The sequence below is a fragment of the Schistocerca serialis genome, chromosome 4 (genome assembly GCF_023864345.2).
Source record: "Schistocerca serialis cubense isolate TAMUIC-IGC-003099 chromosome 4, iqSchSeri2.2, whole genome shotgun sequence".
In the NCBI taxonomy this organism is placed as follows: domain Eukaryota; kingdom Metazoa; phylum Arthropoda; class Insecta; order Orthoptera; family Acrididae; genus Schistocerca; species Schistocerca serialis.
In genome coordinates, this window is record NC_064641.1 from 917,187,052 (window position 1) to 917,203,674 (window position 16,623).

The 16,623-nt window shown below is 36.2% G+C and overlaps 1 protein-coding gene across 1 annotated transcript in view; it reads right to left on the reverse strand.

Annotated features, from left to right (window-relative positions):
• Nucleotides 1-15,570, reverse strand: part of LOC126474841 (atrial natriuretic peptide receptor 2-like) — a 192,609-nt gene extending 177,039 nt beyond the window's left edge. Inside the window, exons 1-2 of the mRNA XM_050102319.1 lie at nucleotides 15,468-15,570; nucleotides 5,584-5,823 (exon numbers count right to left, since the gene is read on the reverse strand). Coding sequence (XP_049958276.1) covers nucleotides 5,584-5,823; nucleotides 15,468-15,526 — 299 coding nt within the window. The 5' untranslated portion in view covers nucleotides 15,527-15,570. The remainder of the gene's footprint in view (nucleotides 1-5,583; nucleotides 5,824-15,467) is intronic.
• Nucleotides 15,571-16,623: the final 1,053 nt, after the last annotated feature.

Genomic DNA, 16,623 nt, shown 5'->3' on the forward strand with positions numbered 1-16,623 from the left:
CTCAGTACGACTAACAGAAACACATCTTGGAAGTTTTACATACAGCAACTAAGAGACATTTTTTAAATGTTGTGGAAGAAGTTGAAATATATGGACACCACCTAACAGAACCAGATAAAATACTTAATCTTCAGTGTGTCTTCATGAATTCAGTGTACTACAAGAATTTTGATGATCTGCTTGGATGAGCCTATTAGAAGCAGTTGAACACCTTTGCAACAACCCCACTTGGCACAAGACAACATGACCTCAGCAGCTCACCACACTCATTAGCAGCATGGCTGAAAGACAGTGTGGCCAGAGATAGACTGAGCCCTGTGTACACAAGCAGAATACACTTCAGATGAACTATTGTGGAACTGTGTGTACTGTTTTAGTTCACTGTTTCATTTTATTCACAAATTTGAGCAAGATGTGTTATATATCAGTGTTACATACATTATCTATTTTACTCCTTAATGTCAAATTATTTGTACTGTCTCTTTGGAATAGTTCTGTGTTACATTTTAAGAATGCATGCATCAGCATTTTATCTCCTCTCTCACCTTCCTCCCTCCTCTACCCATCATTCGTGATGTATGAATTTGCATTGTGCATAGTGGGTTCAGTATAATGTTTGATGTCATGGAATGTACTCACAAACATACTTTTGTGTTATTACTTCTATTGTACAACTTTGACTTCTTTTTGACGAATTATAACCCTTCACTATTAACAATTAATCAGGCACTGTAACATGTATTTTAATTTTATGTCTTAACTAGTCTCAGTCTATGTAATATCAGTACGCAGGTACAATTTTAAAATCTTTAATTTCAAATATTTTTCTATGTCATCTAAGAAAATAGTGATTCATTAATGTTACTTTTAATTTTTTTTTTTTTTTTTTGATCTGAAGATGATAATTGCTTATGACCAAAACTAGTAACCCAGCATGAATATGTGCAATGAGACTTAATAATAATAATAATAATAATAATAATAACACAAAGTTGTAGGAACTGCTGTGATTTGTGTGGGCATAGCAGTGAGAATATTTTTTAGTATTATGATGGTAGTCACCAGCTATTAGAAAAATGACACATAACAGGCTATTCTCTTCATGGAATTGCTTTTAACAGTGGATCAACTAGAATACCGAAACATAGCTCTTGGCATAGTAAGGTGCACAGTGCATTGTGTCATTTAAAGAGCAAGCTGCATCCCTTACACAAAATACAACATAAGAATGCAGTTCCTTGGAATGTGACCTAACATGCTCTGTGTTACCAGCAATATTCCTTACCCAGTTTCAAGGACTGGTGGTGGTGACATGAACTATTAACTTCAAAAATTATATCAAATATCTTTGGTTATGTGTATAAAATGGGAATAAACTTTTATCATGTAGGGCATTCATTTCAAGGCATTCAGCTATCATTTTACTTATTTGTTATTTTCCTTCTCCTGGAGCATATGAAGAGATACATAGCTTGACTTTTAGGATTATTTTTATAGAGTTATTCTTTGTTTCTTACACTGGTAAAATCCTTTGATAAGCCATACTTTTTAGTGTAAAGACTGTGGTAAGTTGCTGTGTTATACAGTATTACACAATTTATGCAGTACAAAGAACACTACTGTCTTTAAATTCTTGGCTTATAGGAAGGGAAAGAAATAATGGTGTGGCATTCTCAGCTGGAAGACTCTGAGGAGTTGTTTAGTCACCTAATTGGAAACACTTTTGTTTTTTCATGCACAATAGTCCCATTCCTTACAGGATATTAAAGGTGTACCTTAAGTGCATTTGTTGTGTGTAGGTGAGTTTTTAACATTATATTCATATAGTGTACAGTATTTCTGTTAGCTCTCCTCTGGAAGTTTCTGTTTCAGATGTCGGCAAAAAGTTGCTCCTCTCCTGCCTTATATATTTTGTTACAAAAGAGCTTGTTCTTCATAGTGTTTTCACTAAAAAAATCGTTTGGTACTAAAAAAAGCACAGAAAGTAAAGCTAATAAGAATGAACTAAGAATTACAGTGGATACTAATTGTTATTGCAATTAAATTTCTGATAAAACATGCAACCTAACTGTTATGTAAGTGCACTTTCCAATCACAAATTTCAGTACTCAGTTTCAAATTAATCTACGTAGTGTATTATAATGATATTTTATCATGTGAATAACTATCAACTAGTACTTTTGTGTTTGTCATTTTATAACAATTACAGTATGAATAAACAAGTCAGATGGAAAATTTATACATCAGTAGCAAACAGAATATTCAAGAAAATCTGTTGAAGTTGCATGAATATGACATTTACAAAAATAAACAGTAGCAACAGCGAGCACAATACAAGACATGAATGCAAAGGGAAAAAATGTATGAATGCTGAAATACTTAAAAATCATTCATGGGTCATCTGTAATCCACCTACCTGGAACATCTGGCTCTCTGCTCAGTTAGAGCTGGTAACTTGTACTCTCTGTAGTGAGTGGAACTCATATTACCTACTTCTGTGATGTAATAATTGTGGTTGTGTGTCAGATACCTTGTGGTGTATTATATGAGTGGAAATAATGGGAAAACAGTGAGTCCTGATGCACTACATACTCATAATGTAATTGTGCTAAGACAGAACCAGAGGCCTGAAAATAAACAGTTGTTTATATTTTTTGGTTTTGTTTACTGGTAATCATCTGATCACATGTTGTTTTGGGTACATCTTCATACCTCATAATTTCATGCACAGTTGGTTGCATGTTGCACAAGCAAAACAGATTTATCAGTTGCTCCTCTTTCCCATTACTCTTGTTAAAATTGATATTAAAGTCACCAAGCTCCAATATGCATATTGACTTAGTTGTTATTTCATTTTGGAGATCTTCTGTATTATGTAAGAATAAGGTCAAGTCACATGTAGTGGATCTGTAAGCAATGAAGGGTTCACAGTCTGTCAATTCACATATACAGTATTCAAAATTATTTTCCAGCATACATCACTTATTAAGTTTAACCACTCTAGGTTGAACATCACTCTTAGCATAGAAGGGATAAACACCCCCTCTCCCCTACCTTTAAAAGTTTCCCTGTATAAGCTATTAGCAGGTCAAAGTCTGGTATTTTTGCTGCACAAATCTATGTGTCTATGTAGCCAGTGCTGATTAATACTCAACACAGAAACTTCCATCAGATTACCTTTTAAAATGACTATTCACAGTTTGTTGCCTAGTCCTTATACATTTTGCCATCACAATGTGAATGGATTAAGGCACAGATTTGATGATATACTGATCTTGGTGTTCCCTTCTGACTGCTTAACAGAAAAAAATTCTTGAAGTGTGATGGTTGTGTCAGTCTTCTTCTGACTAGCAGTTGATTTATTGCTTCCGCTATTATTATGCTTGTGGTGTGATGGTGATAGTGGTTGTTCTGCTGCTGTTAATGATAATAGTGGTTCTAGCACTGCAGGCATCTCTTATTTTGTTGGAATTGGGATTGGAGTCCCTTGCATTACAGATGACTCATGAATGATTTTTAAGTATTTCAGCATTCATACATTTTTTCCCTTTGCATTCATGTCTTGTATTGTGCTCGCTGTTGCTACTGTTTATTTTTGTAAATGTCATATTCATGCAACTTCAACAGATTTTCTTGAATATTCTGTTTGCTACTGATGTATAAATTTTCCATCTGACTTGTTTATTCATACTGTAATTGTTATAAAATGACAGACACAAAAGTACTAGTTGATAGTTATTCACATGATAAAATATCAGTATAATACACTACGTAGATTAATTTGAAACTGAGTACTGAAATTTGTGATTGGAAAGTGCACTTACATAACAGTTAGGTTGCATGTTTTATCAGAAATTTAATTGCAATAACAATTAGTATCCACTGTAATTCTTAGTTCATTCTCATTAGCTTTACTTTCCGTGGTTTTTTTAGTACCAAACGATTTTTTTAGTGAAAACACTATGAAGAACAAGCTCTTTTGTAAGGCAGGAGAGGAGCAACTTTTTGCCGATATCTGAAACAGAAACTTCCAGAGGAGAGCTAACAGAAATACTGTTCACTATATGAATATAATGCTAAAAACTCACCTACACACAACAAATGCACTTAAGGTACACCTTTCATATCCTGTAAGGGAAGGGACTATTGTGCATGAAAAAACAAAAGCATTTCCAATTAGGTGACTAAACAACTCCTCAGAGTCTTCCAGCTGAGAATGCCACACCATTCTTTCTTTCCCTTCCTATAAGCCAAGAATTTAAAGACAGCAGTGTTCTTTGTACTGCATAAATTGTGTAATACTGTATAACACAGCAACTTACCACAGTCTTTACACTAAAAAGTATGGCTTGTCAAAGGATTCTACCAGTTTAAGAAGCAAAGAATAACTCTATAAAAATAATCCTAAAAGTCAAGCAGTCTTTCATTTCATGGAAGAGGTCCTAAATGCCTTGTATACAAGTATCCAAAGCATTTGATGTAATCATTGAATACTCACCTTGTTTTCAAATAAATAAAAGCTACTGAATGCATCAGAGATCCATGTTAGGCCCTCAGTTATCCCTGGCATATGTAAATGATTTCTGAAACATCTGATGACAGTAGATACAGTGATGTTTACTGATGTCTATCACAAGGAAAGTTATAAAGGGAACATAAAAACTAAGTTAGGGAAGTACACTATTGTATAAGGCCCATAAAGAAAATTTCTAGACGTATAGCCTGATGACCACTTGAGATTGTAAAATCATCTAGAAAATTTTGTATGTACTAAGAATGCTTCAGGATTGTTGGAGCATGCTGTGCGCCTGTTATGCTCATATGAACAGCTTGCATAAAAAGGGTGTGATCTTCTGGGGTAGCAGTTATGAAACTTTCAAACTTCACAAAAGGGCTACCACAATTACAAAACGAGTTGCTCAAAGAGTCATGCTGGTAAACCTCTAGAAGATTTCACATCATGACACTTGTTGTCTTACACATTTGTGAATTTGTGTGCTGTCAAAAATCTCAACAAAAAATTTCAGTGTTGATGAATCAGGGTCATAACTTCAAAACAAGAAACAGATGATTTTCACAAATATATTCACACATTAACCCTTTACCAAAACAATGTCTATTGTCAACCCAATATATTTTTAGTGTGCTGCCTGCACACTAAAGAAAATTAAGGAACTTCACAGAAAAAAAAACAGCTTCCATAACAGAATAACTGAGCATGTAAAATTAAAATTATGTAGATACATCTGAATAAAATGGTTGTACTTACACGGAAGCTCAGTAATAACCTAAATACAAGAAGTTTCATTGCAAGAAGCTTTGGTAATGAAACTGTACTGTGTGTGTGTGTGTGTGTGTGTGTGTGTGTTGATTCTTATTTGTTTTGTTGGGTAGATTATTGTTAAAATCAGACAAAACCAACTGCCTTAATTTCCAAGATTTCGTTTCTGATTTTTACTACTTAAAGAAACCAAGCACAATAGTCATGGCCATTTTTGAAAGTACTTAATTTTAAGGAATTATCTATTTAAAACAAACACAAAGCTGAGTGAAAAGTGAAGTACAATATGGATTTCAACTTACAGTACTGTTACATTGTTGAAAGCTGGAAAATTACTGAGAAAGTCATGCCACTCGTCCCTGAGTTCTAATGAGTACTGCTGAGCCACCAAGAGATATTCTTGTCCAAGGGAATCATATCGAACAAAATTTGTGAAATTAACTACATCCAAGACACCCATGCAGAAGTAATATAATCCAAAGATTGCTGCTGAACTTAAGTTGTCCACTGCTGCTAATACTGTACGATATGCCACCAATAACCTGCAAAAATCAATGTCCATTACATTTATTTTAATTAGATGAGTTCTTGAAAAAAATCTTAGAGAAGTATTTATTCTTGTAATAGGAAGGCTACAAATGGAAGGTGCACACACATGAACGTTAACAACAAAAATATAACATATAACAACTTTATGATGAGGTACAGCTAAGTAACATAACCACAATGTAAAGCGAATAGGATAAGGCATAAACTCATGTATTACTGTACTGAATGATTTTTGAAATTAATTCACTGACTGCGAAATCCTTGACATCAGCTGTATTACGTATAGTTCTACTACCCAATAGAGACATACGAAAATTTGTGCTGGACTGGGATTTGAATCCAGATTTCTTGCTTATCATGAATCATTTTGGTTATCAGTGCACGTTCCCCAGACTGACCCAAACTTCCATATGTTACACTGTCTATAGCCTAGAGCATGTGATGATAACAACATTGATCTCAATTTCTCATTGTCTCATTCTTCTTTTTGGGGGAATCAAATTAATGTTGTGAGCACTAGGTGCTGAATTGAGTGAACAATTATGTAAGAAAATAGACAAAAATCAAACAATGGAAAATCCAGGATGGAATGTAACAATATTAGAGAAGGAAAGTTGCTACTCACCATATAGCAGAGATGCTGAGTCGCGATAGGCACAATAAAAAGATTCAGACAATTATAGCTTTTGGCTTTTCTCATGGAGAGCATAAGGGAACAATTGACAGGAATGGGGGAAAGAAATACAGTAGAAGAAGAATGGGTAGCTCTGAGGGATGAAGTAGTGAAGGCAGCAGACGATCAAGTAGGTAAAAAGACGAGGGCTAATAGAAATCCTTGGGTAACAGAAGAAATATTGAATTTAATTGATGAAAGGAGAAAATATAAAAATGCAGTAAATGAAGTAGGCACACAGGAATACAAACGTCTCAAAAATGATATCGACAGGAAGTGCAAAATGGCTAAGCAGGGATGGCTAGAGGACAAATGTAAGGATGTAGAGGCTTGTCTCACTAGGGGTAAGATAGATGCTGCCTACAGGAAAATTAAAGAGACCTTTGGAGAAAAGAGAACCACTTTTATGAATATCAAGAGCTCAGATGGCAACCCAGTTCTAAGCAAAGAAGGGAAGGCAGAAAGGTGGAAGGAGTATATAGAGGGTTTATACAAGGGCGATGTACTTGAGGACAATATTATGGAAATGGAAGAGGATGTAGATGAAGACAAAATGGGAGATAAGATACTGCGTGAAGAGTTTGACAGAGCACTGAAAGACCTGAGTCGAAACAAGGCCCCGGGAGTAGACAACATTCCATTAGAACTACTGATGGCCTTGGGAGAGCCAGTCATGACAAAACTCTACCATCTGGTGAGCACGATGTATGAGACAGGCGAAATACCCTCAGACGTCAAGAAGAATATAATAATTCCAATACCAAAGAAAGCAGGTGTTGACATATGTGAAAATTACCGAACTATCAGTTTAATAATTCACAGCTGCAAAATACTAACACGAATTCTTTACAGACGAATGGAAAAACTGGTAGAAGCGGACCTCGGGGAAGATCAGTTTGGATTCTGTAGAAATATTGGAACACGTGAGGCAATACTAACCTTACGACTTATCTTAGAAGAAAGATTAAGAAAAGGCAAACCTACGTTTCTAGCATTTGTAGACTTAGAGAAAGCTTTTGACAATGTTGACTGGAATACTCTCTTTCAAATTCTAAAGGTGGCAGGGGTAAAATACAGGGAGCGAAAGGCTATTTACAATTTGTACAGAAACCAGATGGCAGTTATAAGAGTCGAGGGGCATGAAAGGGAAGCAGTGGTTGGGAAGGGGGTGAGACAGGGTTGTAGCCTCTCCCCGATGTTATTCAATCTGTATATTGAGCAAGCAGTAAAGGAAACAAAAGAAAAATTCGGAGTAGGTATTAAAATTCATGGAGAAGAAGTAAAAACTTTGAGGTTCACCGATGACATTGTAATTCTGTCAGAGACAGCAAAGGACTTGGAAGAGCAGTTGAACGGAAAGGACAGTGTCTTGAAAGTAGGATATAAGATGAACATCAACAAAAGCAAAACGAGGATAATGGAATGTAGTCGAATTAAATTGGGTGATGCTGAGGGAATTAGATTAGGAAATGAGACACTTAAAGTAGTAAAGGAGTTTTGGTATTTAGGGAGTAAAATAACTGATGATGGTCGAAGTAGAGAGGATATAAAATGTAGACTGGCAATGGCAAGGAAAGCGTTTCTCAAAAAGAGAAATTTGTTAACATCGAGTACAGATTTAAGTGTCAGGAAGTGGTTTCTGAAAGTATTTGTATGGAGTGTAGCCATGTATGGAAGTGAAACATGGACGATAACTAGTTTGGACAAGAAGAGAATAGAAGCTTTCGAAATGTGGTGCTACAGAAGAATGCTGAAGATAAGGTGGGTAGATCAAGTAACTAATGAGGAGGTATTGAGTAGGATTAGGGAGAAGAGAAGTTTGTGGCACAACTTGACTAGAAGAAGGGATCGGTTGGTAGGACATTTTTTGAGGCATGTAGGGATCACAAATTTAGCATTGGAGGGCACCGTGGAGGGTAAAAATCGTAGAGGGAGACCAAGAGATGAATACACTAAGCAGATTCAGAAGGATGTAGGTTGCAGTAGGTACTGGGAGATGAAGAAGCTTGCACAGGATAGAGTAGCATGGAGAGCTGCATCAAACCAGTCTCAGGACTGAAGACCACAACAACAACAACAGCTTTTGGCCATTAAGACCTTTGTCAGCAACAGACAGACATTCACACAAGCATGCACACACACGCGCACGCACATACAAACACAAACACACACACACAAACACACACACACACACACACACACACACTCTCTCTCTCTCTCTCTCTCTCTCTCTCTCTCTCTCTCTCTCTCTCTCTCTCTCTCTCTCTTCTCTCTCAAGCAAACGCAACTTGCACACACGTCTACAGTCTCAGATAACTGAAACCACACCATATAGTGGAGATGCTGAGTCATGATAGGCACAATGAAAAGATTCACACAATTATAGCTTTCAGCCATTAAAGCCTTTGTCAGCAATAGACACACATTCACACATGCACACACACACTCAAGCAAATGCAACGTGTCGCACTTCAGTGTGGTTTCAGTTATCTGAGACCGCAGACGTGTGAGCAAGTTGCATTTGCTTGAGTGTGTATGTGTGTGCCTGTGTGTGTGTGAATGTGTGTCTATTGCTGACAAAGGCCTTAATGGCCTAAAGCTATAATTGTGTGAATCTTTTTGTTGTGCCTATCACGACTCAGCATCTCCGCTATATGATGAGTAGCAACTTTCCGTCTCTAATATTGTAAGAAAATAGACAGTGTGACATACATAAGCCTACGTCAGTCTGGGCAGCATGCACAGATAACCATAACGGTTATGGTGACCATTCATATTTAGCAGGAAATCTAAGTTCAAGTCCCAGACTAGACCAAACTTTGACATGTCATTATTGGGTAACAGAACTATACCTAATGATTTTGCACCAAGAAAATTAATTTCAAAAACATTTTGTACAGTTGTGGACCATCAACAGTGCCTGATGAAAATAACATTGGTCTCAATTCCTTACTGTCTCATTCTACCTATAATAGGAATCCATGTAATGTTGTGAGCATTGGATGATGAATTTAGTGGGAAATGATATAAGAATGTAGACAGCATGACAAATGAAAGTTTGGGTCAGCCTGGGGAGAAGCATGCATGGTTAGCTGAAATGATTAAGGTGACCATTTATGATGAGTGGGAAATCGGGGATTGAGACCTGGTCTGGCACAAATTTTCATGTCACTAGTGGGTAGCAGAACTACACTTAATATTGCTGATGTCAAGGATTTCACAGTCAGCAAAATTAATTTTGAAAATATTTTGTACAACTGTCGATCATCAACAATCTGTTCTTTCACACACGCATATGGGTAATACTGAATGAAGTGAAGAAAGATTACATGTTAGAGATTAAAGCACTGTTGAACAGAGTGAAAAGTGAAAGGAAATTGAATTATTGACACACATTTAGTCGACCTTCATCTCCCAATTTGTATACAACATTTGTGTTCCCTGAGAGAGCCTTTACATATAGTCCACAGAGGAAACAGAAATTTTCAAATGTGCCTTTAAATCAGACATTACCATCCAAAACATCAAACTTGAGTTAAATTTTTGTACCATGTCACTCACTCCTCCAGTCTCATGTTGCTGTTGTAGTAGTAGTTGTTGTTTTGTGGTAGTGGTGGTCTTCAGTACAAATACTGGTTTCATGCAGCTCTCCATGATAGTCTAACATGTGCCAGTCTCTTATTGTAGTCAAGACTTGGTCTCCATCTACAATTTTTGTCCCTAATACTTCACCCCATTGCCAAATTTACTGCTTCTTGATGCCTCCGTATGTGTCCACTCAACAGGTCCCTTCTCAATTTCTTTTTCTTCTCTTTGATTCAGTTTGGTACCTCATTTTGACTTATCCCATCTGCCCACCTAATCTTCATCATTCTTCTGTAGCATCAAACTTCAAAAGTCTCTGTTCTCTTTCTGGCTATACTTCTGATTGTCCTATACTGTTAATAACTACTTCCAAAAAATACTTTCTCACACTTAAAATCATGTCATACATTAACATGTTTCATTTTTTCAGAAATGAATTTCTTACTGTTGCAAGTCCGCATTTCATATTCTCTTTTCCTGAGTCGCTCCCTAAAAGGTGAAACTTGTCTATGACTTTTAGTATTTAATTTCCTAATCTATTCCATTGGCATCACCTGACTTAATTTGTGGATATGTTAGTTATAATGAATGACACACTTTTAGAAATACTAGACAAGGACCATATTTATTTCCAACTTGCAAATATATATACAACATTAAGTCATGCACTGTAAAAAAAGTGAATGTGTCTGGTACCCAAAGAGAAACTTCAAACTATTTCCTTGGCATGAACAGAGATGCAATGTAGCTACCAAGGAACTTATGGGCCACAAATTATTTAACAAACTTCCACAAGCTATACAAAATTTACCAGAGCAACAATACAAACAAACACTTTATGACTGGTTAGTTGTAAACCCATTCTACAATGTAAAGGATTTCATGACCTGTGATATTAAACTGTAACATTAATAACAATTCTGTTATTTTATAGCATGTAGTGTATTGTATTATGTGTATGACTTTGTCTATTGCTGTAATGGCTTAAAGACAATAAAATTATCATTATTATTATTATTATCTACACTAAAGCTGAAGTACCTCTACCCCACACAGTCCCCCCCCCCCCCCCTGCCGCCCAGTGGTAGGCTGAAGCTCAGGGAATGTAAGTGAGCTGGTGTCAAGTTCAATATCCAGCAGTCCTCACACGAACTAACAGTGATAATTGTGGTTACGATGGTATGTTCTTGCAGAGGAACAGTGATGGCTCTGAATATGTTGGTGATGTTGTCATCACTAATTTGATTGGCTCACTGACCGTGTTCATTCCATCTGGTGACAGAAAACAGGGGGTGTGGCATTAGTACGTTGTTGGCTGGTAATAGAAAGCTGGCTTTACGATGTTGAGGGATACTGTCTTAAAATTCTGTGAAATAGGTGGACCAGGTGTGGTCTTTATATGATGCCATTTCTTGAGCTCAATGTTACTATGCTATGTCTTCTTTTATCTTAGATTGTGAAACCAAAAAATTTTCTTTACCTGCAAAATATCTAGAGTATATTCTGGAGGTTCACATATCATCTTCAGCATGTCCAGCTTCTCTGGATTTGATTATAATTGTTTGGATGAGCTAACAACATTTTTGTTGTTCATGCTCATACTTGAAGCCTGTTGTGAGCTCACGTGGGACATGCTGCTGTTAATGGAAGCCTTACCTAATTGTCCACAACTGTTTCAGTACCCATCCTAGAGCATGCATGAAGCTGATTTACAACCCATAATGACATAAGAATAAGGACCTAATACAGGCTCAGATAGACTGGCCAGAATGAAAGGCAATTCTAATGTCAATGCAAACTGAAGTTCACATTAGTTCTACATTTACTATATGCAGTAAAAGCGAACTGTTAGCTGCAGTAAGCACTCTGTATGCCTGGGTCTAATCCTGCTGCTGCTGCATTGCCGGTAAGCTGCTCTCTTTGGAACTGCAATCTACCACACATGTATGTGGCAATTTTTTGTCATGTATGTACACTTGTCAGGATCCTTCAAAAATTCTAGCCTGATTAGTGTGGGTAAGCTAATTGTACATGAGCACAGTGCTGATGTCCCTTGTTGTTTGACAGAAGCTGCACATAAAGATATTGTATCTTGGTTGCTGCTTTCTACTGACACATGGTGCAGTGCCAGTTTTGATTTTATTGTTGGTAACCCCAGCAGCAGAGCATGTATTGCAGCTAACCAAGTTTTTACATTTGGGCAAACGAATACGTGATGCACTTCATAGCCTGTACACTGAAGCAACTTTGGTATTTGCACATACCAAAGTTCTCCTTCACACATCATGTTCGAGAGTCACGAGGTCGGAGCAGTGAAATTCTGAACTGTGGCATCTTCTTGTGTGTTGTGGGCTTGTGTCTTTTCTTGCTTCTTGATAATTTGTTTTTTGAGTGTGTTGCAAATTTTGGAGTTGCTCCTAAACTTTCAGAGGCTGCTATCATGGTGACATCATCTTGGGGCTGCATCATCATTCAAATTTTTTTGTGCTGAAGCATTCATTCGACCTTGTATTCAATTTCTAGCTGTGAATTAATGTCATTTTTGTCACCCGTTACAACTATTGTTTTAAATGATGATAGCAGATGGCTGAGCCAGATATGACATTGTTATACCTGTTATTTCTGATTCCAGCAACAATAGCACATATGTAGTGTCACAAATCTGACATTCTGTATCACCTTTCTGCTCATTGTTAATACTTGTTGAATGCATTAATCCAGTGAATTTCAGACCTCTTTTAATGAGGTGATTTTTAGATTCTGATACCTGTTTTGCACTGGTATATTTATAATAATATCTGACACTAAAACCAATACATGAGAGATTCAGGCATTAATTATCACTATAAACTGCACTTCATCATCTGAAACACCATATGCAGCGAAAGTAAGTTCCAGCACATGAAACCATAATTCTAATTGCTATGGTAAATATGGCAGATTTTCACTTTGCTTCACAACACAGTTAAGACACTTCAAACAATGGGCAGAATGTTTCCACCTATATGGAAAGTCACTATCTGCACTGTGTTTGGCTGCATGTGCTCTTCAAACTACTGATTTGCGTGACATTGTCTGCTGTTGCAGGCACTGTTCATTCAAATTTCTTGCTTTTTGGTATCCATGTTTCTTGTCAGGGTCACCATTCTGTGGGTATATTAGCACGATAAATAACACACATATAGATGTGCTGGATAAGAATCAAATTTATTTACAGCTGCAAATATACACAAAACATTAACTCACACAATGTACTAGAAGTCAAAGTGTCTGGTACCAGAGAGAGTCTTCAAACTGATTGCTTGGCATGAACAGAGATGCAATGGGTCCACCAAAGAATCTACATTAAACGTGAAAACTCTTCTACTTCCACAAATAAATTACATTCCATTACTCTAGTTTTACTTTTGTTTGTATTCATCTTTCCTATTTCATACATGCAAATAAAATTAAATTGAGGATGATGCAGTATCTGGGACTTCAACAAGTCTAATTTAATGTTCTATTGGTCTCTTACCAAATTTTATCAATGATATACAAATACTATACCCTTTTTATTTATTTAACAGGTTCCTTGGGACATTGAAAGCCCAAAAAACTTAGTCATGGAATGAATCATTACATAGTTTACAGAATTCTGATTACAAATTAAAGAATTATGAAAAACAGAGAGTGTACAAGTATATAACACATTACTGAGAAAAGTTATCCTACTGCAAGAAACTCCTGTACAAAACAGAAGGATTGTGCCACAAGAATAATTTTCAACTAGGATTTTAACACTTGGTATTTACTACTGATTTTTTCCCCAGCTCTCATTGAAGTCAACTGAAAATAGAACTCGCTGAATAGTGGACATCTTTCTGTACAATGCTTAAATGAGTGTTATCTAGTGTATAACATTTTCTAGTCTAGTGTTGACTGAATGGATGTTGCAGTCTCTTTTGAATGAGCCAGTAATATCAGCAAGAAATCCACAATGGAATATGTGTACAAGGATGGCAAAGTAACAATTCTGAAATACCTTAACAACAGCCTACATAAAGTTCAATCTGCCTGCCCTACTCTGGGTTAAGAATAGTTCCTCATCGCTAAAGTTTTATTCATGTATTAAATGAGTGGTATACTATATATATGACATATGGGCATAATATCCTGGACAATAATTACAGCACGATGTACTGCTTTCGCTAGCTGCAAGGTTGCCCTGCAATCATACATTGAGAGTATCCTGGAGGTGTTGGATTTCTTCTATAGGGAATATGTTCTCTTTATATCCCCTTGTTTTCTAATATGTTTAAGCAATGTTTCTCACAATGTTGACTGAACTAAATATCTCAACATGTTTCACACATGTTCAATAAGGAACAGACATGGTGATCAAACTCATGATAATGTACATTCTGATGAAAGAGCATATGTTTCTGAAGTTGTGTGAAAAACAAAAGAATCAGCTTTATAACTTTCTGGATGTATTATGTTGTTCTCAGCATTCTCCCAATCTGCTTCTTTGAATCTTTTTAACTTCTAAAATCTTGAAAGTAGAATACTCTCACAGTATGACAAGAGAATTAATACAAAAGTGTCTTCTTAACTATATGACTACAAACAGCATAATTTCAACTCATAGTTACGATATCTAAGGATTCCCAATATTCAGAAGGCTGTTCATACATGATGTGAGAATCTGTAGAAGAAACAGCTGTTAATGAAATGTTCATGGATTTAAGAAATTGTTTCTAGCCAATTCATGATCACTAAAGTTTGAAAAGCTCAGTATCTGTTGTTCATCTTCTGCAAGATGCTTCCACCCAATACATCCACAACTTGTTTTGTTCATTTTAGAATCACCAGAGTAGAAATGCAAAGAAGAGAAAAAGAAGTGGAAGTTATATCAACAGAGCTGTAAAAGCTGTCTCTGTAAGATGGAATCCAATTAATTTTTACCGATTTTAGTGACCAGTGTTTATTTCCATCAGAAACCTACCTTCAGAAACACTGTAATTATGATACCAGCATGTATGGTAATTTCCAGCAGCACAAAAACTATAACCATTAATACGTATTTTAGAGACACGCACAAATTAATTTTATCATATTAGCATTGTTTTTATAAAAAAAAAAATGTTTTCTTGGAACTGTGAAATACTAGCATTCTTGGCATGTTACTGTATAACATGCTATACGAACACAGTAAAACATTAATACTCATGTAGTAGGTTGTGGAAAATATACAGGAATCCACTGCAACCAACTTATACGCTAGCTACTATACTAACTAATCACAAATAAAATGCGTTATTACCTCAATGTTTTTGTTAACTTTCATTTGCTATTCAACTGATTTTCTAAAGATTTAGTGAATAATAGTAGACTTACCTCCAGACTCCACTGGTTGATGTTTCACGAATAATTCGTGACAGTCCATTCAACATCATCTTGGTCCCTTCACTGTACCATTCTAGAGGTATCAATGCTTCTTTCAGCAGCTTTTCATGGTTGTATCTGAGAAAAAAATTCTATATTTCAGAATTACAACAGTATCAAAAGACGTTTTCCAGGGTGCTGCACTGCATAATTTGTTTCATGAATATGCACTCATGAGTAATTGAATTACAGATACCTGCTGTATTGGAGAGAGAGCATGAAATAGTGTAGAAATGATTTTTATTAGAAACTGAGGTGTATTAAATAGTTTGGCCGGTCACTGGAATTTTCTCATTTTCTCATGGCATATATCGGGTACCTTGACATGGGAAAATCACCAACAGGTCAACTGGCAGACGCACAGTGTATTAATAACAGAGGCTTTTCATATCACAGACTGTAGCTGAGGATTGACACGCCATAGTGCAGGATATTACTTGCCAATTCAGTTCTGGAAAATGAGAACAAATAAGCAGCTGTACTACGAAAAATCACCTCCTAAGTACAGAGTAATGAAATCCTTGGTTCACGTATGTACTCCCGCTCACTTCAAGTCACAAGTAACAAAGATTATCTTAGGCCTAGGAACATCATCACTGGATAGTAAATGCATAGAAGAAAATATCACCTGAGCTGATGAACTATAGCACATTTTTTTGTGCCTTGTGGAATATAATCTGCAATACAGTGCCACCAGTGCAAAAAAGGGAAGGAAGATGGATTATGCAGAACTTGGTTAGTACATTAGATTCAATTGCTCACAAGTGTGTATATCATTCTTGCAACTGATCTAATGTTATCCTCCATCTTTTCTTATCCTGAGTTAACTTTTTATTTTGTATATATTCAGTGAGGGTTCTCCATGAACTGCTTCTCTAATGTGTTGTATCCGGTCATTTGCAAGCAACCTTATTGTAAATTGAACTTCTAACATCCTTCACAGACACAATACTTTGAGCTCTCTCTCCTCTTTTTCCATGGTTCGTGTTTCACACACACACACGCACACACACACACACACACAATTTAATTTATTATGCTGTTTTATAATAAAAAAGTAAAACATGTATGACAAAACATTATATTTATTTAACTGCAGATATGCTCT